Source organism: Sabethes cyaneus, chromosome 3 (assembly GCF_943734655.1).
Source record: "Sabethes cyaneus chromosome 3, idSabCyanKW18_F2, whole genome shotgun sequence".
NCBI classification, from domain to species: Eukaryota; Metazoa; Arthropoda; class Insecta; order Diptera; family Culicidae; genus Sabethes; species Sabethes cyaneus.
In genome coordinates, this window is record NC_071355.1 from 30,748,673 (window position 1) to 30,774,986 (window position 26,314).

Below are 26,314 nucleotides of genomic sequence, written 5' to 3' on the forward strand. Positions count from 1 at the left end.
TGACCAAATAAATCATGCTTGTTGAAATATTGTAAAAAATTGGAGATTTTTTTATTGTAGCTATAGGTTTAGGCTCCCAGGATTTTACATAGTTCACTGCATTGAATTTTCTGGCGTCAAAAATAGCTGAAATAACAATATCTTTGCATGTATCAGGTGGTAAGTTAACTCTCACAGCATTGAAGGATGATGTTTCAATGGTTTTTGAGCAAGCACCGGCCCAAATGGTTACATTCTTATCATGCACAACAGTGCGAGGATGATGAGCAACACAAATCTTTTCATCACCAATGCTACAATAATACTTAGCGTAATTTTTCTTTTTCTTTCACCTTACAACAGGTAAACGGCTCACTGGTAACTTTGCTCTTTTGTTCAGACAGAAATTGAAATCCTTCAATTTGTTCAACGTAGACGATGGAATGACGGACCATGAAAAATAGGAGGAACCGATTCTTGTTGCTTGCTCGCGAAAGTCACGTCGATCACATATAGCTGTTGTGGTTTTCCGGTTGGTTCGTTGCAACAAGCCGTGCCTGGTTTGCGGTTATCGGAACTCCAGTTCACCGAAAAGAAAATTACGCTAAGTGCGTTAGTGCTAGTTATGATAATCAAACAATCGGTCCTTTTAAGGGCCATGCAACAATTTAAGAGTTTCTTATATTTTCATGACAAGGCTAGCCCAAGTCGTCTATTCCAAATTAATATACTAACCATTCGTCGTGGATGCCGAATCCAACGCGTTAGTATGCCTACAAACCGTCGGTGCATTGGTGTACACGGTTGGGACTTTTTTCACAGCCGTTCTGATACTGTCAGGATTACCATTCTGGCGCGATAGATTTTGCAGACTGTGGCCAACGCGATAGTTTTGAAGTGGTTTTGGAATTTGTTTACCTTGGTGACAACGATATGAGCCGTGAAGTAAACAAGCGGATACCGACAGCTAACAGGGCCTTCAAGTATGATTAAATGTGTGCTGCAAGCTGTCTCATTACTTTAAGTCTCATTTGTCTACTGCTGTTCGTTCTGCGTCCAGATATCGCTCTGAGAAGTTTTATGGCGGTTTTGCAATGATGCCTACGCCGTGCAAAACGGTGTCTGTACGATTTCGGTCCAATGGAACGCCTAAGGCTAGGCCCCGCATCGTTGTTTGATACTTGAGTGACGTACCATTTAGCATGATCTGTTGAAAAACAGTAATTACTGGACCAATTAAAAATCAAGACATGTTTCGCCCAGACATGCGGATGACGAATTAGATTCGACAAATTGCCAACCTAACCGCTTTCTCTCCCTATGTTTAGATCACAGAAGCAGGTATCAAGAACTTGTCTCCATTGTACTCGACCTAGGCCGCTCGTCGAAAATTCGTTGAGCATCTCGACACTTGCAAGTCAGCTTCGACCTGGTTGAGCTATCCAGTACGTAAGATCTCTCTATACACTATACACTATAGATCGTAGTCCTGATATCGTTGGTACATCCTTGCGAGATGGCTGGACCACCGTAGCCTCCCGACTTTCACCAGGAGTACGATTCTCCGTTTTTAGATCTGCGTAGATTGCCTCCGCCGTTCCAAGGTTTTTAGTAATGATGCCATGGTCATCTGCTAGGAGTTGGTTACTTTTGTTGAAGATCATTTGTCCTGTTTTGACGTCCGCTCACACCTTCAATAGCGATGTTAAATAAAATACGGGACCATCCATCAACCGTTTCGATAGAACTCGAGAGTGCTACCGAAACACGCGCGTGGGACATGTGCACTAACTGTCATAACTCTTCGCGCACAACTGTATCGTATGCTGCCTTGAAATCCACGCAAATTTGATACGTGGGCATATTGTACTACCGACATATCGGAAGGAATTGTCTGAGTGTAGAATAGTTGTTCTAGTTCAACTCACTCTGCGCTCGTCGATACTTTGCCAAATTTTCCCTAGTTTTTCTAAGCTCTTTCCTCTTCATTGCTTCTACGATCACATCACTTATCAAGGTGAATCCTGATCCTAGCTAAGCTATGCTTAGCTTTTCGTTTCCAACGAATGCTGGCGGTGCTCGTCAAATCAAACATTCCGTGCACTGGAGGTTTCTTCTCCTAGCACCGCGGTTGAGGCTTCATCGACGTTTGATCGTATCCCGTCCCATTCACCTTCAAGTGTTATTTCACCTAGCTCCACAGAGGAAGCTAAAGCCTCGTCTAGCAGGCACGCGCGTCTTGCGGTTTTTATTTTATTTTATTTTATTATCTTCAACTTAGAGTTGTACAATTTGTTTTAGTCTAATAGTTGTATCCTACGCTTATAAATAATTTTGCTAATGTCGAAATCGTACACGTCACTAGTATCATTGAAGACACGGCAGCACATGGCCCAAGGTTCGTTGTACCCGTAGTTTGTACAATGAGAAGGCTGCCACAGAAGGGAATGATTCCGGAGTTGCCTTCGGGGGACACGGATGTTCACTTGGTTTAAAAGAGAGCTGCAATCAACATCTCCGTTTAGTAGTCCGAAAACAAAAAGTTTTTATTTCCGTCTCGCAGCTAACGAATGCAGGTCGATCAGTTTACAGCGTTCCCCATAGGCTGGTAGATTTATAGGATCATCCCAGGGCAGAAAACGCAGAGCGTATCTCAGGAAATTTTTTTGGATAGCCTCTAATCTATTGATATGCACAGCATGGTATGGAGCCCATACAACAACAGCGTATTCCAGAATGCTGCGGACAAGTGCACAGTACAACGATTTAAGTGCGTATATATCCTGGAATGCTTTAGTGTCTCTTTTCACGAAACCTAGAATTGCGAAAGCCTTAGCTGTTATTGTAGAGATGTGATCATTGAACGTGGCTTTACAATCAATAGTAACGCCCAAATCCTTAATAGCCTGTACTCAACGTAAATGGTTTTGCCCGATAGTGTAATCGTTTTGCAGAGGGTCACGTAGGCGGCTAAAAGATATGACGCCACATTTCATGACGTTAACTTCCATGCCGTTCAGAGTGCACCATCGTGTGAGAGAATTAATATCGCCTTGAAGAGCGCACCCATCAAGTGCGGACTTAATTTCACGGAATATCTTTAAGTCGTCTGCGAACATAAATTTAGAACAGCTCAAACGACTGCACAGCTCGTTAACAAAAAGTACAAATATCAAGGGTCCTAGATGACTGCCTTGAGGCACACCGGATGGCACCTAGAAACAAGCCGAATTAGTACCATTGATGCTGACAAAAGCAGAACGTTCGGTAACGTATGATTGGATCCACTGTGTTACCCAGGTTGGTAACCCCATACACCGCATTTTTTCTACTGCCAGTGCGTGTGGAACTTTGTCGAACGCCTTGCTGAAGCCGATGTATATCGCATCGACCTGTCTTCTTTTTTCAATGCTCGTGATCAGTGAGTTGACGAATACCATCAAATTCGTGGCTGTAGACCGTTTTCTTATAAAACCGTGTTGGTGTTCCGAAATTATTGGGTGTACTGCATGATACACAAAATCATAGACCATCTTTTCAAGAACCTTGGGGAGACAGCTCAGAATTAAAATTCCGCGATAGTTCTCAATGTCGTGGACATTTCAAGTCTTGTGTATAGGAATGATGGACGCGACTTTCCACATCGTTGGAAAAATACCACAATCTAGTGAACGATTGAAGATGATTGACACGGGTGTTGCGAGGGATGTGGCAAATTGTTTAATGAACGATGGTGGCAGACTGTCTGGACCAGGACCTTTTGGGGAATCTACGGACGAAAGTGCTTGTTGCACATCCTCGATGGACACGATCAAGTGTGGCAGAAGGATGTTGTAATGCGCTATGCCGGTCAGCCAATCCCAATGTTCATCCGGCGTATGAGAAGGATGAATGTTCGAGAACACGCTCTTGAAGAACTTAGCAAAAAGTTCAGTTCAGGGTTGTTTAATTGTTTATTCGAGGAGGACCGTCGGTAGATTTGGGCGTACGATTCGGCCATGTTGGCTTCCGTACCGTTTCACTTTAATGACATGGACATTCTGTTAATGCCGGAAAACATTCCCACACTTAACGCTCCGTCTCGCGCAACATTGAAAAAGCTTAATTCTGCCCGTGTATATAAATCGCTATTATTCTCTAAAGAATTTGGTCTTCAACACAATAAATTGTTTTCCAACTTCCTGTCAAAACAAATTTATTCAATACAATGCCTACTGCCATCTGTATTATTATATACATCAGGTATTTTCATTATGCAATTCAAAAACAAAAAAAAACTGATAAAAAAAGTTTAATTTAGCAGTTTATTATTACTTACTTACTTACTTTAGCAGTCGAGAGCCGGGGTGGTTCTTGCCGTATCAAGAATTCCTCTCCATTGTACTCAGTCCTAGGCTACTCGTCGCCAATTCGTTGCGCGTCTCGACACACGCAGGTCGGCTTCAACCTGGTCGAGCCATCTAGCACGTTGGGCCGCTCCCTCTATTCCTGGTGCCGGTGGGGTTCTTGAAGAGAACGGATTTCACTGCACAGTCGTCCGGCATCCTTGCAACGTGGCCGGCCCACCGTAGACTCCCAACTTTCGCCAGGTGTACGACAGGAATGTCTCCTAGCCTGTAGCCTGTAGCTCGTGATTCATACGTTTCCGCCACTCTCCGCTTTCCGTTTGTACTCCGTCAAACATAGTCCGCAACACCTTTCGTTCAAAAACGGTAAGTGCACGTATGTCTTCCGTAAGCAAAGTTACTGTCTCAAGTCCGTAGAATAATACCGGTCTTATTAGCGTTTTGTACATCGTCAGCTTTGTACGGCGGCGTATGCTCCTAAATCCAAGCGTCTTGCGGAGGGAAAAGTAGGCTCGATTTCCAGCTTGAATGCGTCGTTGGATCTCCTTACTCGTATTATTGTCGGTGTCGGTGACCAGAGATCCCAAATATACGAATTCATCAACCACTTCCAGTTCATAGCCGTCAATAGTCACTGTCCGTGGGAGGCAAACGTTACTTTCTCGGGAGCCTCTTCCTACCACATATTTGGTTTTCGACGCATTTATTTGTAACCCTAGCCTCTTAGCTTCCGTATTTAGTCTGGCGTAGATTGCCTCCGCCGTCCCACGGTTTCTAGTAATGATGTCTAGGTCGTCTGCAACGGCTGGGAGTTGGCTACTCTTGCTAAAGATCATTCCTCTCGTTCCGATGCGCCGGATCACACCTTCAATAGCGATGTTGAATAACATACAGCACAGTACAGTCCATCCCTTGCTGTTACCCTCTGCGCGATTCAAAAGGACTTGAGAGTGTCCCCGAAACGCGCACGTAGCACATCACTCGTTCCAGAGTAACTTTGAACAGCCGCGTCAGTTTGTCTGGAAACCCGTACTCGTGCATTATCTGCCATAGCTGTTCGCGTTCAACGGTATCGTATGCTGCTCTGAAATCCACGAAAATATGATGCGTGGGCACGTTGTACTCTCGACATTTCTGGAGGATCTATTGGAGAGTAAAAATTTGATCCTTAGTAGCACGGGCCCCCATAAATCCCACCTGATACTGCCCTACGAAATCGCTATTGGGGATAGACGACGCTACAAAATCTGGGAGAGCACCTTGTAGGCGGCGTTGACCAGTGTAATGCCGCGGTAGTTACATCAGTCAAGCCGGTCGCCCTTTTTGTAGATGGAACAGACTACGCCTTCCATCCACTCCTCCGGTAGTTTCTCTTCTTCCCAAATCCTTGAAATCAGCCAGTGAAGTGCCGTTACTAGCGGTTCTTGGCCATTTTTGAAGAGTTCTGCCGGGAGTTGGTCCTTCCCGGCGGCATTATTATTCTTCAGCAGACCAATTTCTCGTCGGATCTCTTCGAGATCGGGAGCCGGTACGCTGTTATCGTTTGTAGGTACTCCAAGGTTAACTTCCATTGCGTCTCCTGCTGCTATATCGCCGTTGAGGTGTTCATCGAAGAACTGCTTCCACCTGTCGACCACCTCGCGCTCGTTTATGATAAGATCCCCTCCCTCGTCCCTACACGTGTCAGGGTTTGGTGTGTGGGCCTTGCGAGTTTGGTTCACCTTCTCGTAAAACTTGCGGGTATCATTAGCTCGGAATAGTTGTTCAAACTCCTCACGATCTGTCCTCCTTCTGGCGCTTTTTCCTTCTCAGGATCGTAATGAACTCATTCCTCGCTCGTCGATACTTGGCCAGATTCTCTCTCGTGGATATGCTCAGATAGTTTTCCCAAGCTCTTTTTTCCTCTCTATCGCTTCTTGGCATTCCCCGTTAAACCAATCATTTCGTGCACTCGAGGTTTCCACACCTAGCACCGCGGTTGCGGCCTCGTTGACGGCCGAGCGTATCCTACTCCATCCATTTTCGAGGGTCGAAGCATCTAGCCCCACAGAAGAAGGCAGAGCTTCATCCAGTACGCGCGCGTAGTTTTCGGCAGTTCGGGTTGTCTAGTTGCCGAATGTTTAGCCGAGGAGGGCGACTTTGTCGCGAGGTATAAACCGTCGAAAGATACATGAAGATCTGATTTACCGAAATTAAAGATACATTATCCATTGTTGAAAAAAAATTAGTGTATATTTGAAAACGGTCCGTAATCGGCTGTTCGGCAAATCTTTCGTTTGACTTCGAAACAGGAGCGTTGTACGGCCGTCATGTCAACTTTGATCATCATGTCAATCTTGATTCTACCGATCAATTGTTTGCAATTCGTGGCTCTCCAGTTATTTTTGTACACCAAGGAACTCAAAACTCCGAAGAAATCTTCGATTAGGCGCGCTGAGACAGATTTTCCAGTCGTAGTTTTTGGGTAAAAATGGGATCGAATGGGTATTCAGGAACGATTGTGTTTTTTTGGCGTAATGCGATGATGCTCTATCCGGCCAAAACATGTATTGTCCATCTGCATGATGGTTTTGTAGAAACGAGATCAAAATTTTCTTCAAACATTCGTCTGGTGCATTTTAATTGATAGCCAAACCAGAGGGCTTGTTGAAGAAACAAGAAAGAGAACGATGTCCTTCTGCGTCCATAATTTGAGCTGGTTATTCACTACCTTGCTTGCTAATTGCTTTGCTTTTTAAATGTTGTACCGTATACTTTTTACCGAGGTTTCTATTGCAGTTCGTAGAAGTGTACAACGCGCTCCCGAAATGCTTCTTGTTTCGACGCCATTTTTAACAAAACTGGGCAAGCATAAACAAGACAAAAAATATTCACAAAAAGAGGAGAGAGAGAGAGCTAACACATACATACTCTCATTTCTCTCTGAGCTCGTTTGTTGTTGAGCATAAGGACCTCGAAAAAATTCCAAAATTTGAGTTGCCACCGGTTAGACTGAATGCATGAAATAACCGAGACACTTTTAAACTTTGATTGGATATACAATTGTTACTTGTATTACTCATGGAATTTCTACAAAAAGAGCATCCCATCGTAAGCGTAAACTAACAACGTCATTTTCTTGAAGAAAACGTCGTTTACATACGAAACAAAAAAGGCCTCAAATGAGAGCCATGAGGAACATTAGAAATAAGTTGTAATAGATTCGTGTTATTTTTTTTCTTTAAAATTATACCTATTTGTTGGCGATTAGTTAAAAATTATTCGGGCCATTTCAGAAGACTATGTAAAGAGTAGCATTTGTATGTGCGGTCAAACGTTTTACTGAAATCTGTACAAAGAGCTTCTGCGTGATTTTCAACATCCATTGCATTCAATGAATAGTGTGTCTAAATTTGACTACATATTTGCTTCGCTGACTTCTGAAGCTCAGTTGTGAACGCGTTAAATAGTTGTCTGCAGATTAGGTTATTATTGAATGGTTTTCGATAAATTTGAAACGACCAACGACATATGTAGACGGTAATAGTGAATAAGTATGTAGGTAAATGCCATTGTTCAGTACTCACCCGTCAAATAGGCCACACTGTCCGGTGTCACTTCGAATTTGTCCCGCCGGTGGGGCTTCGCCACGATTCCCAGCAGCATGGTCAGCACGCGCGAGGTACGAGAAACCGTCGTCGGTGTCGGGTGCCGAAAGCCCTTCAGCAGATGACCGACCAGCGCGAAGTGAAAGTTCGACTTGAAGGACAGCCCGACGGCATGATCGAGCTGCTTGAAGTGCCACTCCAGTGGTTCCCGAGTAGCCATCATAACGTCGGCAATGTTTTGCTTGTCGAACAGCTGCTGTGAGTTCAGCGTGTGTAGGTTCTGCTCGAGCAGGGCGAGACCCGCTGCGTAGAGAGTAGATTCATCCAGTTGGAGTACGCTCACGGCGACCCAGAACAGCGCTTTGTGTATGGGAGATTCGGGCCGCAGCAACGGTTGCAGTCGAGTTAAGCACATGACTAGAGACTCCAGTAGTATAATATCGGTGAAAGATTCCAAAGCTTTAACCAGTATGCGAAGCAACTGCTTGACGTCCTGATCGGTGATGCTTTTCGAGATGCAACCAAAGACGATCAGAGCTCTTGGCTGCAAAGCAGGATTGTAACAGAAGGCAAAATTTTTTGCCAACGCCGTCCACTTTTGCAGCCAATCACAGTCGGGAATGTCGCGCATGCAGGCTTCCATAATTTCCAGCAAGGCGTCTGTTATGACTTCCAGCGATGGTAGAGCCAATCGCTCACGGTCAGCCGGTGGAGCTAGGGAGACTCGTTCGTTACCGAGCCAGCGATCGTTGGGATGCCGACAGGAGGAACGGAATGCCGTTACAGCAGCGGATTTAACTTTACTGATGCCGAACAGCAGATAGAATTTTGGCAGCGAAAATTCGTCCAACGACAGGCGAAGAACCCGTTGGGTTTCCTCCGAGAAGGACGGTTTAGTGCAGGTACATAGAGAGTGAATAATGTTGATGACTAGACCGTGCGTCGAGGCTCGCATTGACAGAGAACCGCTGCAAACCAGAAAAGTCACGGTGTGAAACAGGTATGGTAGATGGCGGGCAACATCCAGGCAATTGTTGAAAGACAACATAAGCAGATAACGAGCCAGGATTGCAATATCGTCCCACATCATGTGCTGCTCGAGATACTGAGTAGGGGAGTGACCGGTTTTATCCATAACGCGGCAAAGGCGCCCGATAACTTTCTTCGCAACTAGCTGTACGTTAGCTGATGCCAGGGCCACAGCCGTGTCAGCCATGATCTCCACTTGTGGAGATCCCAACCCAGAACTGACTGATTTGTGTATAAAGTTGTCCAACACCATATCGATCAGTTCCGGAATTTGTCCTATTGATCCCCAGATTTTTGCCTGTATCGAAGGGTACATTTCTTTTTGTTCGATCGTCAAATTGATCAGCTTCTCCAGGATCAGCGCCACCTGCTTCTGCCGTTTGCTCTCGTCCGAAGGTTTGCAGAACCGCACTAGATTGGCCAACCATGGGGTCATGTATTCCAAGCACAAATGCTTCAACTCGATCGTACTTCTTTGGAACCCTTGGATGCACTCCTCTAGGAATTCAAGCGTCAAATGCGGCTCATTGGTGGCCAACGTTTCGCTTACCGATTTGATGAAGATGGTATTGTTCGAGGGGATGCACAGCCCTTGAGTCTCCAGCAGTTGACCTTCGATTTTAAGGTCGAAGGTCGCTGTGAGGGCGCACAGCTGATTGTAGGCCGCCGTCCGAAGGTTCGGGTCCGACGATCCCAAATTAAGTAGGGCCATGTTCAGGAGCGTTCCGGGTACATCTTTGGGTCTAATTTTTTGGTGGACAGTTACTGAATCCGGTTGGCTCAGCTCCCAGCGGTTGCGGATGTGAATGATGGCCTGAACGATGTTGTCACAGTCGTTGTGAATGAAGCTTAACTGAGAGCTTTCATTGGCAATCGAAAGCGTGAATTGGTTGTCATCCACCAGGCAGACTTCCTCGATCTCCGAAGCGTAGTAGACGTCGTTCAGCAGGACCGAGTGGGCGAGCACTTTCGTCTTTTCCGCTGAGGTGATCTGAAGGGCGGTTGGTCCGACTTTGATGGCCACCTTGGTGTCTTTGTGGCTCAGTTTGAGCGCGTTGTTGAATACTTTCAGATCTTCGTCCAGGGAGAGTGTTGCACCGGGAAGTTTCTGCTGCTCCGGGTCGATGACGTCGTTCAACCGAGCTGGTGAGTCCAGGAAGATTAACTTTCGGCACCCTTTGAGAGGAGCCAGTACGCGATCGTGGAATTTGGTGTACTCCCGGACCCAGGAGTTGCAATTGTAAATGTAGGCCGCGTGCAGGTTTTCGTACGCTACTTCGGGCAGAACGTAGAACCACTTCTGCAGGAATTCCGTACGGAAACGGTTGTCCGAGCAAGTGTGCGTGAAGTCGATTACGACTTCGAAAGGCGAGTGGCAGAATGGTTTTAGCGTCAGAATTACGTGATAGATCAACAGATCGCCGTTGGTTTCGCCAATTTTGTACCGTCGTGCGATGTAGTAGAACACCGGGTTGCCAGCTTTGCTGGTTCCCGCTTGGTAAAAAATGTTCATCGATTTTAGGGTTTTGAATTCCTCCTTTTCGTGCATTTGGTGCTTGACCATAATTTCTTCGAAGTTGGTTGACGACATATCGATCGAACTCCAGCGAGCGTAGCTCGAAAACAGCAGATGCGAATCGACCGGTTTGTGCTCCGGTGGTCCAAGGTAAGCCAGCAGGGTAGCCATCTTGTCGAATGGACGCCGTCCAACCGCCTTGTGGTCGCGACTGCTGGAAAGATAATCTCCAATTCGCTCCTGATGGGACCACAGAAGACGGTGCAGTGCCAAAACGTTTGCATCCGAGATGAAGCTCATACTGTGCGAAGTTTGATCGACCGTCTCGCAGTCGGAGGCAATCTGAATGAAAAACCGCCGGCCACCCTCGAAGTGCATTCGAAGAAAGTCATTGAAGCACAGCATGTGCTGTTCTTTGGAAAATTCCACGTGGTTTGCAATGTTCTGCAGGATTTTCGACATCAGCATCAAACCTCGCTTGATCTGCGTTGGGACCTGTTTGCCGACGATACCCAGTTCCTGGGGGGAAACGATCGCTGGATTGATGAACCGAAGAAAGATCACCGTTCCGACGGCTCCAATGTTGTTCTGCAACAAATTGGGGAAGCGTTTGCTGAGGACTTGATACAAACAATGGCACATGGAACGCAACTGAGGGGGAAAACGATCGGCGGAGTTGACGATGGCGTCAAATACCTTCTGCGTGAGAGCGATCAGGTTCTTCCGATTGACTTCAATGTCTTCCGAAGCTTCCAAGCGAGCGGGATCGACTTCAAAACTGGTAACCGGATCATCCAGCAGGGGTCGAATGAGCGGTTCCAGCAATCCTTGCAAATAACTGGCTCCGTAGATTTTAAAGCAAAACGCCATGATTTTACTGCCCAAAGAGTTACCTCGGAACAGCGTTTGCATGCAGTCGGAAACTTCCACCTCACGGTAGAACATGTTCCAAAGCAACGGCGAGAGCAGATGTTTGGCATCGAATAGGGTCACCAGAACGCGGGCCAGCTCATCCATTTGGGATGTCGTGACAACCGACGCCAAAGCCATGGCAATCGGAAGCTCGCCTTTATCGCTGATCATTGTTACCAGTTGAACCAGCTGCTCAAAACGATCGGCCATTACCGATTCGGCCAGTGTGTCGAACTCCGTTCCTTGTTGAAGAATCTGCGTAAGAACCTCCATAAAAGCGGCTCGTGTCTGCAGATCCGGATTGTAGCCCAGATCGATTGAATGCATCAATCCGGAATCGATGTTTGCGCTGAGTAGATTAGACATAGCTTGAATTGTGGCATTTCTCAAGGCCGTCAACTTTCCAGCCGCTACTCTAGGCCGAGGCGGAAGCAACGGCGGGTTATTGGTATCTTTATCGGCTTCCGACCCATCGACGCAGTCGTTCAGCAGGTTCATAAACAGGGTGAAGTACTTTAAAAAGAGCGCACTTTTGGCATCCATCAGATCCCCCCTGTCGGACTCCTCCGGCTGAAGAGGTAATCCCCGTAACAGGGCAGCCACTGCTTCCATGCAAGCCTGATCAAGATCCCTAGTTATGATCGTAACATCCCCCGAACTAGGAGGAGCAATCTGATGAGACGTTCCCATCACCCAGTCCGTTAGGTACTCGACCAGCTTATTTCGAAACTTCATTTCCTGTCGGAAAGCTAAATCGTCCCGCCGCTTCATCATAACCTCAACCAGCTGGCAAAGCTTCGTTTTAATGTGTATCGCATGCACGGTCATATCCAGACGAACATACCGGACGATCGCCAGCATAAGATTCTCAATACTCGTAACACCCAAATGCTCCGCATTCGACGGTTGATCGTTCTGATCCTTGCTCTGCCTCCCATCCAAAACCGATTTCATAATATAAATCGTATGCTCGATAAACTGCGTATTAATATCCGTCACCACCACCTGACCCTGCTGGTCGAAAAACTTCTCCACAATCGAACGAATCTGATCGAACAAAATCGGATACAGGTGAGGGGACATCTCCTGTCCAACCAGTTCCTTAACATGTTTCTGAATTTGAGGTCCAAACTTTTCGTTGTTGCACACCAGAAGCCGTAAAAGTTGCCCAATAAACTGCGTCACCGGACAGTACTGAACCTCCTGGCTGCCGCCGCCGATCGACGAAACCAGCGAACCCATGATCGGATGCATCGAACCCCGCCCGGAGCTCGAACTGGACAGCGAAGTGGTCGACTGCATCAGCGATGGACCACTCACCCCGATGGGCAGCATCTGCTGGCTTTGCGCCAGTCGCTGCGTGCGTGGTTTCTGCAGACAGACACCGCCCAAAGCCAGCTGGAACCAGGTCATGTTGGCCCACTCGGTGATCTGCTCCTCCAGATCGTGCTCGGAACTTTGGTGACTAGCTCGGCGCTTACCTGCGGTAGAGTCAAAGAGGCAATATAGACATAGAATAAGCTAATGATCAAAATAGGCGAAATAGCTTAGAGTAGAAATCAAAGGGATTCTTATAGGAGTAATCAGACAGTGAGGGTTAATCTCTACAGTTTGGCGACGAGGATTATTCGAATCAACGAAACGACGGAGTGTGAGAAAATTATAAGTAAAAAAAATAAAGAAACGCGAAAACGAGTTACGATTTTAAGGATGCAATGCAAAAAAACGACTCACAACGACTCCAATAAAGAAAACTATTGATCATTAAGTCCACACAATTCAAAAATTGTCGAATGTTATGCCGTGTTACTTTCACTTTCAGTACATTTGCTAAGAAACCGTGGTTTCCTAGCACAGACATGAGTTGTTCATTATTAGTTGTGTTCAGTTCAGTTCAGTTGTGTAGTTTCTGAGAAAAAGGTACATGAAGTTAGAAAATCATAGTTTTACAGGAGCGGCGTTTTATTTCGAAGTGATTGTTCCACGCCGCTCTGGAACGCTTATGTATATGATCGTTTTTCGGCCACTTCCCATGGTTAGATCACTATAAAATTAGTATCAAAATATGCGGACAAGACTGCAGAATCAAAATTGGAAATAAAAAAAGAATGAAATTTTTAAAAGTTTTAGTCGTTTGTGTCCCCTTAAGACAGATGTGAAGGTAGAAATACTACAGAAATGACATAGAGTTTATTGTTTGTGCGTTGCTAAGCAATAGATTGTAGCAATCGAAACCTTCTCAGCTATTATCATTTAATACTATTTGTAGAAAAATACGAAGATTTGTTATAGCATGGGATTGAGTGTTTGCACGTTGCTCAGCCATACATCGTAGCCTTAGCAACCCCATTTGTTGTAGAGATGGTCGGGTAGCGGAAAATTTGCCCGAAACCCGCACCCGTACCCGTACCCGCCGGGTTCGGGTCGGGTTCGGGTATTGAAAAAAAATAATTTGCGGGTTCGGGTCGGGTACGGGTTCTTATTTTTTGTTTTTGAAATCGGGTACGGGTCGGGTCGGGTATCCCTATTGACCACATTTAACACTAAACATGGTCGGGTACCCGGGCCCGTCCCGTACCCGTCGGGTTGCGGTCGGGTTCGGGTATTAAAAATAATAAACTTGCGGGTTCGGGTCGGGTACGGGTTTTCAATTTTTTTCTTGATCGGGTACGGGTCGGGTTCGGGTATTCAAATTTTCATACCCGACCATCTCTAATTTGTTGATCCTAGCCATCGTGCACAAGGCATATCCAGAATCGATCTCTTTTATCAACGGACCTCGCAGGGGTAAGTCATAAGCAAAAAACTTTGGATTTCTTTTTCACTTTATTGCACATTCCAAGATCTACAAGTCCTTGGTGCAAACCGTAGTGAATATCCAATAACCGTCGTGTCATTTTCAACAGATTGTTCAACGTGAAAATGGATCTTATTTTCGAATACGGAGACACTGACATCAGTGAATCAGAAAAGGAAAATGCTTCTTCTGAGGGTAGAGAGAAATTGTCTAAAATTCACTAGCAGAAATTAATTATTTGTTATGATTTTCTATGAAGGAACCACCGTATCAAAAAAAAAATCAGAGGGGTTGTGTACAAGACACGACCGCAGATATAGGTGACGCAGAACTACGTAAGTCTCTTTGTAGTGATAGTGGCATGTATTCATGCTTGTTCCTATGCTTATGCTTATGCTTATGCTTATAGTGGCATGTATTCATGCTTGTAATCATTCGATTCTTCATGTATACATGCTATATGCAACATATATCCATGCTACATACGTTGTATGTAACATTTATCAAAGTAGTAACATTGCATACGTTCAATTCTCAAAATATTGTGCATTTGAAAACAATTTAACAAAATCAAGAACACAAACTATTGCTTTCCTGCTACCTTACTGAAATTAAAGATTGTTTTTATTATCCATGGTTTCCCACGTCGAAGGGATTTTACCAATTCAATCCTATTTTATCAACAGCACATCTTTTCACTATACTTCTAATGAAACGGCAAGCATGCGCATTCATACAGAGTCGTATTAGAACCGACCAGTACAGCTGTAGCACATTTTTCCAGCACAGATATCAAGTTCGCCGAGGTTTAATCGTCTCGTAGTAAAGAGTTTGCGATCTGTTGGGACAACGAACTTGTGTCATTTTTTCTGGCACACTTTCCTAACACAGACATCAAATTGGACTAGGTTTAATCGCGTTCGTAAGAAATCTGTTGGCACGAGGGGGCTTTGTTACTCTCTCTAGCGTACTTCCCAAGCAAGGACATCAAAATGGTCTAGGTTGAACCGCGGTGTTAAGAAATCATGTTGAAATGAGGAAACTTGGTCACTTGTATTGGCTTACTTCCCAAGCACAGATATCAAATTGGTATAGGTTTAGATCATCGTAAAGAATCTTCAAACCAATCACGAAGCGCGAATTCTGGTAAAACATAGGTTCATTATTTTCAATTTTTCAATAGCTCAAAATCAAGAATCCATACTTTTCTTCATTTGGGTCAATTCTTAGAAGATTTTCCGATCGATTGGTGTAAGAATATTGAAAATCGAACGGAAAACCGCTGAGCTATTAGCGCTCAAAACCTTTCATTTTTCGTGACGCTCGCATTTTTCGATTTTTTGGAATGACACCCTATCTCAAAACTTGCCGTAAGACGTAGTCCTACGTCAAAACCTGGAAGAAAAAGACCCGTGCACGAATCGAAGACTGCACAGCGCAAGAGAAAACGTAACTCCGGTGAATGGAGTACATGTTAGAAGCAAGCAGTTTTCTAGTGAAAAGTGTCTGTGTAGGATTAAATGTGACGAAAAAATAGCAAAAGATGAGAGAAAATTAATGTTTGAGTCGTTCTGGGATATGGGATCGAATATCAAGCAAAACATATCTAAGTGGCTTAATTAGGTAAATCACTCCGTTACGTCGCCGCGCAGCATCCGCATTTTCCGTAAAGCCGTAAAACCAACTCGAATCACTATTTTATGAAAAGTGATGGTGAAAGCATCAGGGTGTGTAAAACCTTTTTTCTACACACCTTTCAAATTTCAAATGGAAGAATAATGAGAGCATTGGCGAAACTGAGGACGGGGAACGGAGAAGATAAACGTGGACGGCACATGTCGCGTAAAACGCCAGAAGAACACAAAGAGATCGGTCGCCAACATATTGATAGCTTCCCTGCATACCAATCTCATTACACTAGGGTACATAATCCCAATCGAAAATATTTGGCCAGCAATCTAAATGTAAGATTGATGTATAAGCTGTACGTCGACCGGCGCAATACGAATAATTTGACCATAGTTAACGAAAGGCGATACAGGGACAATTTTAATAATGAGTATAATCTTCATTTTCATTTGCCTTTGAAGGATACCTGGGCATCACGTGACTGACGCCTTCAAGGTAAAAATGCAAACTGAGTCCACAGAAAACAAAACACGTCTTCAGGAGGAGCATAATACTCAACTGTAAAAAGCAGAAAATGCTCGAAAATCTATAAAAAATAATGCGGCAAGTTCTAAGAATGACAAAGCTTTCTATTCATTCACCTTTGATTTAGAGAAAGATCTGGCCTTTCCCGTGTTAACCACGTCTTTAGCATACTATAAACGAAATATGCATGTTTACAATCTGCCCAGCTAGCATTTTCATATGTATAAAAAGGTAAAAATCAGCATTACGTACAGATATACCTGCTAAATAAATCGTATTTCATGCGCAAAATTGGCATATCCGTACTATTTTGGAGGCGATGTACGTGACGACGAATAATTTTGAGCGTTGCGACTATATAAGTATTTATATACGATAATATCCGATTAAGCGCGAGTCGCTCCGTACTACTCTACGATTTTGTGCTGAAAATCGTATGTATGTCAGTCATTATCATTATATACGACAGAAAATCAACTTGATCCCACTTTATCCAGCTTTAGCTACGATTTCGAGTTTGTTAGGAGTTATTTACGATAGTTTTCGTACATTGATATACGAGTTGGTGCTAGCTGGGTGGGTCCCCACGATCTTTCTACGGGAAAGGAGTATATGTACGCTTGGGACGAAACAACCCAGATAACCAATAAGCATTTCCAATGCAATTTAAATGCAAGCGAATAAGCATTTCAGTTGCCCTAAATGCTACTTAAATGCTATTTTGGCAAAATATGCGGCTACTTTACTGCAATGATTATTTATAGCTAGTTACCAACAAGAAGAATTTAAATAGAATTGTGGATGCATATTTACAACAGTTATGCAATCGAAAGGCTGATAAACAGCAACCTGCAGTATAAAATGCCGGGGATGGTAATAAACGATTGATTTACTGCTTATACTAATGCTTATTGGTTACCTGGGAATTGCTTCGGGAGGATCGCAAGAAGTAAGTTCTTGCATCATCAAACACATCATTACGCACGCATCTTCAGCCAAGAGTATCACTATGTAGAGTGATAGTTGTACGGGTCAAAACCGCAACATCAAGCTAGCACTTTGACTCTTGAGGCTTGTATGGAGGGCTGATAATAAAATCGAGACCATTGACCATAAATTTATGGTCAGTGGGCATTTATATCTCCCAATCGACACAGATTTTGCTTCAATTAAGAATTATTCGAAAAATCGAACAATTTATCTGCCTTCGGATTGGTACAGCATAATCAAAGATGCCAGCAAGAAAAACGCTTTAACTCTATTTAAAATGGAAAAGGAAGACTTCAAATCAACGGAAACTCTGGAAAGATGCAATACCAAACGTAAAAAAACACGGCTGGGGTACCAATCTCTTGGTTGAAGATGCAATGGATTCGAGTAGAAAAGAATAATCCGTACTGTATTTTCTAAAAGGAGACTTTATCTGAAGAAGAGCCATTCTGTAAATTAAACATCATGTCCTCAAAGGACGGTCGACCAACATCTCTGGCTAACGTGAAGATGGAGCCTCTGTACACAACAGCACGACCGGTGTCAAGAGAAAAACAAACGGACTTGCTTGATCTTTTGACGTACATACATTGGTATGTACGTACAAATTTGAAAAATTTGACTGCCGTTGGAGATGAAGACAATGGACCTTTGGAATTAATCGAAGAGTGTTGAAGTTGGTGATTTTCTGTTAAATTGTTATTGTTCATCTTTAATGTTACATCGTTCATTATTAAACAATAAATTGAATACCAAAATTCACTTCTTTTATTTAAAAACCCAACAGAACAAGCAAAGAAATTTCTGAAGATTTATAATAGCAATAACATACCCATACCCAGTCGGCATACTCATTCATCAATACCCATTTTGTAGGATATTTTGTATCATGGATATAGACCACTATGTTGCGGAACGTTTTGGGGATTACGGTGAAAATATATATAAAATCATAGTGGGCTATGTACCTTGGTGTGAATAAATCGCATATTTTGACAAAAGTTGGGTTTTTTAACATGAGAATACGTTGAATCGCTTCATACACTACACCGGCAGGTCGCAGGCAATACTCGCGGTCTGTGGCCGTCTCGCGCTGAATTATCTAATGTTACTATTGATAGTTTTTGGTGGTCTTGTTATTGCTTAATGTTTTATGAAAGAGTCTAAAATTTCTCGAGTTCGATTAGTTTTTGAGTTACGCAAAAATTTCAGTTTTATTTGTATGCGAGGCCTTATCCCCTTACCACATGGGTGAGAGGTCTCAAACCATTATTAAAAAAAATCCTGCCTCCAAAACCCCCCACATGCCAAATTTGGTTCCACTTGCTTGATTACTTCTCGAGTTATGAGGAAATTTGTATTTCATTTGTATGGGAACCTCCTTCCAAAAAAGCTAAGAGGTCCTAATTCATCATAGAAAAAAATCATGCCTCCAAAAACACCCACATGCCAAATATGGTTCCATTTGATTAATTAATTCTCGAGTTAGGAGGAAATTTGTATTTCATTTGTATAGGAGCCCCTCCTCCTAAAGTAGGGAGAGGTTTCAATTCACCATAGAAAATATCCTTGTCTCCAAAAACACCCACATGTCAAATTTGGTTCCATTTGCTTGATTAGTCCTCGAGTTATGAGGAAATTTGTATTTTATTTGTATGGAAGCCCCCCTCTTAAAAGGGAGAGGGGTCATTATTCCCCTCCTAAAGAGGGGAGGGGTCTCATTTCACCATAAAAAAAAAATTGCCTACAAAAACACCCACATGCTAAATTTGGTTCCATTTGCTTGATTAATTCTGGAGTTATGAGGAAATTTGTATTTCATTTGTATGGAAGCGCCCCCCTCCTAAAAAGGTAAGGGGTCTCAATGCATCATAGAAAAAATTCATGCCTCCAAAAACACCCACATGCCAAATATGGTTCCATTTGATTAATTAGTTTTCGAGTTATGAGGAAATTTGTATTTCATTTGCATAGGAGCCCCCCTCCTCCTAAAGTGGGGAGGGGTCTCAATTCACCATAGAAAAAATTCTTGTCTCCAAAAACACCCACATGAAAATTTTTGTTCCATTTGCTTGATTAGTTCTCGAGTTATGCAGAAATTTGTGTTTCATTTATATGGGAGCCCCCCCTCTTAGTGGGAGGAGGGGTCTCTAGCCATCATAAGAACCTTCCCTGACCCCAAAGACACCTGTATGCAAATTTTCACGCCGATCGGTTCAGTAGTTTTCGATTCTATAAGGAACATTCAGGCAGACAGATAGAAATCCATTTTTATAGGCATAGATTTGTATGGGAGCCCCCCTTTTAGTGGGGGGAGGGATCTCTAACCGTCATAAGAACCTTCCCTGGCAACAAAAACTAGAGATGGGCGAATGGCGCCGTTCAAATGAACCGGCTAACAAAAAAGAGCGCTCAAACGAACGGCTCTTGAAAAAGAACCACGGTTTCTCAAACGCACCCGAAGGCGATACGAAGTTTGGTTCGGGAATCGTAATCTACCGAACTGTCAACCTGCCGAACAACGAACTGTGAGCCATGAGCCGCTCATTTGAATCGGTTCGCAGCAGCAAATGAACGGTTCGGAGCCGCTCTCACAAAAGAGCTGTTTTGCCCACCTCTACCAAAAACCCCTACATGCAAATTTTCACTCCGATCGGTTCAGTAGTTTTCGATTCTAAAAGGATCATAGGGACAGGCAGACAGAAATTCATTTTTATAGGTATAGATTAAATCTCTTCAGTTTCGTCACAAATTTCTGTGTTGATTCATCAATATCGAAAATTTCTTCTGTCATTTCAAAGGTCCGAAGCACGAAAATTTATGAGGGACAAAAGTGTCGGCGAGTCTATGTCACCATTCATCAGTTTCGCAATAAATATAGCCTGCTGCATTTTACGACGGCGCTCGAGCGTATCGATACCTGCAACGGTCTGGGTACGGCGGTAGGTTAACCGGATCACGCCAAGGAAGTTCACGTAGTGCGAGTCGGACAAATCTTTTCTGGATACGTTCAATCCTCAGATTCCAAGACAGCTGATGTGGAAACCAAATCAAATTGCAGTTTTCCAGCAGTGGACGAACCAAAGAGCAATGAAAAGCTTTTAGGCAGTGCGGATCCTTAAAATAACGGGCAATTTTAGAGATAAAGCCAAGCTGACGTGTGGCTTTCGAGAACACGTGAGGCAAGAACAACACTGAGATCGCTTACAGAGTCGACTCTCGTCAGTCTCGACCCATCGACGTGGTAGTCAAACAATATTGGTTTTAAAATACGCTGAAACGTTATGACTTCACAATTGGCAAAGCTGATCACGAGCCAATTCCTCTGACGCCAACCAGCGAAATCATTTAGCAAAGCTTGCAGAGTACGACAATCTTCCAAGTTCCGAACTTCTAAAAACAGTTTCAGATTATCAGCATATACCAATTTGCAGACAGCTGGTAGTAAGAGAGTGACGTCATTGAAGAACAGCATGAATAATAAGGGTTTCATGATGCTTCCTTGCGGTACTCCTGAACTCAATCTAGGTATGAACTCAACCATTCAACGAACCGACAAGAAGCTCCAAGTCGCGAGATTTTTTTCTCAAACAGCTTAGAGCCAGCCGAAAGACTGGATATTATAAGAGAAAAAAGTATTTGGCATTATTCGGGGGCAGAGAAAATGTTTGAACAAAAAAGCGAAGCACTTGTTCGCTGTGAGAAGCAGATCGCTCTGTCTATTTATAATTATTAAGATGAGCAAAACAAGTTACTCAGTAACTAGCTAACTCTAAGCTTGAGCAGCATTTTTGCATTGGTCCATTGGATGCGGTTCTTTTTCCCTCTTAACCCAGGCGCTCTTATCCCGTATATAAGAATTTTTACAAGACCTTTAGCTCAGCGTATCGTTGACGGGCTGCTGTCTTAGCCGCTCTGGTTCGTGTCCGCTCAATGCATCCTTCAATGATCCATCCTGCAGGTTTCATCTGAAACTCTGCCGGTGTCTGCAACAATGACTCCAAACTAACCTGAATCTTATTTGCACTGATTTGAAGAGATGGCATCTTTGCTGTTTCCGTTATCCGCTGTTGACTTCAACATTCATCCCAGAGAACGTAAGAGAATCAAGTTGTTCGTCATTACTGATAAATTTTTGGCGAATCCTTTACAGGATGTCGATTTCCTGGAAAATTAGGGTTACCCTGGAAATTTGTTTCAACCTGGAAAACTAAGGGAATGCCAGGGAATTTAATTTTAAGTGAGGGATTTTGAGCAATGAAAGAAAATATACCAGAAAAGCTATGGTTTATGGCCGCTTTAAAGCAGGAACGCTTTTCAACAACAAATTGCTTTCTCAACAACAAAAGCATTTTGGTTTCAATTGGAAGAGCTGACAGCCTGATTGATAATTATCAATATTTTAGTAGCACCTAGGCCTTGCTTTGTTTTACTAAAAAACTATCGCTGGAAGAATATCTTCTTTGCGGTCAATATGAACCAATCTTCTATGTTCCGGGAACAAGTATTCAGTTGGTCGTGGAAGTTGATATTTAGAAAAAGACCGCCACTTAAAAATTGCAAATTTTGCATCCAGATTTTTGTTCTGATGTCAATCACTAAGGAAAACCCTATGTTCAATCCAATTTCGGAGGACAGACCATTTCAGGATCACAATCCGAAATTTTTACGAAAATAATTGCAATACATTAATTTCTCACGTTTAATTTATCCCGTTCGAGCTCGAGGTGCGATAGTAGTCAAACAAACAAAAAAACAAACGTTAGTTATAGTCTAACTTCAAGAAGTTTTATTCTAAGGAACAAATATTGCGTCGTATTTTGATAACAAATCGAGCGAAAAAAAATGGAATTTGGATTAGAAAATTTTTTCAAATTATGTTCTAAACTAAAGACCAACTTGCTATGTCCATCCATGAACACGTGATCAAACAAATAAATCCCTCTGGAAATAAGCTATTTTTATGTTCTTTCGAAAAGGCCTTTTGCAATTTTCATTTAGATCAATTCATGAATTTCAATGAGTATTATTTTATGTATTTGAAATGTTTACCTTCCAATAAGTTTCAACGTCGCACATAACAATTTCACGTGAAAAGATTAATTGAAATTGAAATTGAAAAATGAATTCAGTAAGAAATAATAATTGAAGAATAAAACCTAATTTAGAAAAGTAACCGCTTGAAAAAAAGAAATGGATGAGATATTTTACATCTGCGTTTTGTCGGATTACACCTGGAAAAACCTGGAATAGTCAGAAAACTCAATTTGTTTTTGAAGGATAATCGACACCCTGCCTTAATGCTTTCGGCGAATCCCATTTGGGACCGCTACCCTAGAATGTAAATAGATTACAATTTTGGACTTTTTGATTTTTTATACAAGACATTTTGTTTGACGTATGTGGAAGTGGACGAAGTATAACAAATCGAAAACCCGACGCGAAGTTACTGTAACAAACTGTTTTAACTTTTATTTTTGAATGTTTATAATAGCGAGATACAAAAGTAGGGGATACACAAAACGCGTCTATTCGTGTTTGCAGTTTCTTCTGGAATTAATTTGAATTTTGAATGTGGAAAATACAACGGAAATGCTGTCGCTTCACTGGCAGCATTTTTTACTTGTTGAACCTGTCTTTCTTGACGAAAACTGCTCTACTGACAAGGGGTACACCAATGCAAACCGCAAACATCCTCCCGGCCTTGAGGCGGATGCCTCAATTAGCAGGAAGAACTACCAATTTGTGAATCGGACGTTGGTAGATAGTCTGGCCCTTTTTCAGACTCACGCTTCGAACAATTCCGTTGCGATCGGGATGCGTTGCCACCACACGAGCAAGTTCCCAGTAGGCCGGTGGGGTGTTCTCGCTCTTCACTAATACCAGGTCACCATTATTCAGGTTATCCTCGACTATTTGCCACTTGATACGGGGTTGCAGAGTTGAGACGTATTCGTTCCTAAACCGTTGCCAAAACTGTTCAGTCACTTTATGCATCCGTTGGTACTTATTCAGACGGTTTTCAGGTACACAGCAGACGTTTGGCTTCGGTACTAAATTTAGCGGCTGACCGATGACGAAGTGTCCAGGTGTTAAAGCTTCACACGAATCAACCGAACTCGACAGTGTGCACAGAGGGCGCGAATTCAAACACGCTTCGATTTGAATTAAAACGGTAGAGAGGTCTTCGTAATTCAGCACATTTGTTCCCAAAACGACTCGCAAATGTTTCTTCATGCTTTTGACGGCACCTTCCCAAATCCCACCCATGTGGGGGGCAGATGGTGTGATAAAGTTCCACTTGACGCCCAAACTGCTAAGGTGATGATCCACTTCGGTGTTGAATTTGGCTGATGCAAGAAGCTCCTTCAACTGCCGGTCAGCGCCGACAAAATTTGTTCCATTGTCGGACCACAACTGACTCGGTAAACCACGACGACCGCAGAAACGTTTGAGTGCTGATACAAAAGTGCTTGCTGAAAGATCCGTTACCGCTTCCAAATGTACTGCCTTTGTGCTAAGGCAAACAAAATCTGCTATATAGCCCTTCACAGTTTTCACCGATCGTAGTAAGCTGGTTTTTATTGTAATTGGTCCGGCATAGTCCACACCAACATTTTCAAACACGCGGCTGCTAGCTGTTCGAACTGCAGGTAAACTGCCCATCAACTGATTAGCTACTTTAGCCTCCCAACGTGCACAGCGAACACAACTGTTAACTACGGTTCGTACCACTGATTGGCAACCAATCACCCAATAGTGTTGATTCAATGTCGCGATGAGCAAAGTGGGACCAGCATGCAGATTTTGCTGGTGTAACATCGATATGAGCAAGTGCGTGAAGCAATGTGATTTCGGAAGAATGACTGGATGTTTCATGTGGAACGAAAGATCGGAATTCTGCAGCCTTCCACCCACGCGCAGCGTTCCATCACCGTCTATGAACGGAAACAACGATTTAATCTGGCTACTTGAAGAAAGCGGTTGTCCATTTCGTAGACGTTCAATGTCTTGACCGAAGACCTCGTGCTGAGCAAAACGAGCCAAACGAAGAATGGCTTCCAATACTTCAGATGGGTTCAAATCTCCAGATACCGTTTCTGTTTTTCGAAGCTTCGCCAATAGATTGGTTTTAAATCTGTAAATCCATGACAGTACTCGTTTCAGAAATGCTAATGATCTATTTCGTTTCAGAAGAAATTCCTCAATTGTACCATCCGTGTCAGGTAGGGCAGTGCCTATAGCTACCGTAACCGCTACTCGTTGCTCTATTAACTCTTCCTCCGGAATGTCTACTGTTTCAACATATTGCTTCCAAGTCTCTTCATTATTATACTGGACAGAGGGACCCTTCCACCAAAGTGTGTGATCGACCAACACATTCGGTAGTAAGCCACGCGATGCGCAATCAGCAGGATTATCGACAGACGAAATGTGATTCCATGAGCTACGAGGCAAAAAGTTTAATATCGTTGACGTACGATTGGCAACATAAGTTTTCCATTTCCTTGGATGCGACGTCAGCCACCCAAGAACTATTGTAGAATCGGTCCACGCATAACAAGTGACGTCCAAGTAATTTAACGCATCGCTTATCTGCTTCATAAGATCAACTAGAAGAACTGCAGCATTTAACTCAAGTCGCGGAAGTGATACTTGCTGAATGGGAGCGACTTTAGTTTTGCTAGCAATCAAACGTACGTGAATATTGCCATCATCATCGATGGACCTACCATACACCACTGCTGCATAGGCCGCTTCTGACGCGTCGGCAAAACCATGAAGCTGTACCGCTCCGTGATTATTCACGATCCATCTGGAAATACGTACATTTTCAATCATGTTTAAACTTGCCTTAATTTTGTTCCATTCGGTGCAGACAACAGCTGGAAGCGGATCATCCCACTGCAAGTCCTGCAACCACAGTGACTGGTACAAGATTTTAATTTTCACGATGACCGGCGAAATCCATCCCAAAGGATCAAATAGTCGAGCTGAGTCCGACAACAGCTGGCGCTTCGAGTTTGGCTTGTCGGTGTTGAACTTCAAACGAAACCCGAATGTGTCGGTAGTCGGGTACCAGTGTATTCCTAAAGCCTTCACTGAATCTGCTTCTGGATACAAATGCACAGGAACTGAATTCTGATTTACCTCTTTAGTCTCCTCCAATAGTCTCACATCATTCGCAGACCATTTGCGAAGATTGAAACCTGCCGCCGACGTGATGTGAATTATGTCTCGCTTCAGTGTTAGTGCTTCCTCGATTGTTGCAGCACCAGAAAGTAGATCGTCGATATAAAAATTCTTTTGTATGCGATCCGCAGCAACAGGAAACTGCGATAGACAATCGCGTGCAGCTTGTCGTAGTGTTTCTACTGCCAAATACGGTGCGCAAGATGTCCCATATGTAACGGTGAGCAAACGATAATGTTCGATGGGATCATCCGCCTCTGCTCTCCACACTATACGTTGGTAGTCAACATCGTTTCTGTGTACCTTTATTTGTCGGTACATTTTTTCCGCATCAGCCATGAAAGCGAACTGGTAGCTTCGAAATCGGGTCAGCACTGTAAACAAATCCTCGATGACCTTAGGCCCGATTAAAAGCTTTTCGTTTAACGAAACTCCCGATGCTGATGGGCAGGAACCGTCAAAAACGACACGCAGTTTTGTAGTGGTGCTGTCGTTCCTCATTACAGCGTGATGCGGAAAATAAAACACCTCCTCCGGTGGCTTGTTAACTTCTGCTGGCGGAATTAACTCCATATGACCAAGATTCTGGTACTCGGCCATAAATTCACAGTACATTCGTTTGAAAGTTGGATCACGAGTGAACTTCCTTTCCATAGCCTTGAGCCGTTGAGATGCCGCTGATAGAGATTCACCCAGTGCAGGTTTGTTGCTATCGAATGGTAGCCGAACTGTGAATCTACCAGTCTCGTCGCATAGGTGAGTCGTTTGAAAGAAATCGACTGCTTTCTGCTCGTCCAATGTTAATGGTTTT

General features: G+C 43.5%; 1 protein-coding gene across 2 annotated transcripts in view; it reads right to left on the bottom strand.

The window, feature by feature from the left end:
- LOC128741105 (neurofibromin) overlaps nt 1-26,314 on the bottom strand; it is a 56,328-nt gene that overhangs the window by 22,746 nt on the left and 7,268 nt on the right. For both annotated transcript variants that reach the window (XM_053836681.1, XM_053836680.1), the window contains exon 5: nt 7,892-12,850. In XM_053836681.1, coding sequence (XP_053692656.1) covers nt 7,892-12,850 — 4,959 coding nt within the window. The remainder of the gene's footprint in view (nt 1-7,891; nt 12,851-26,314) is intronic.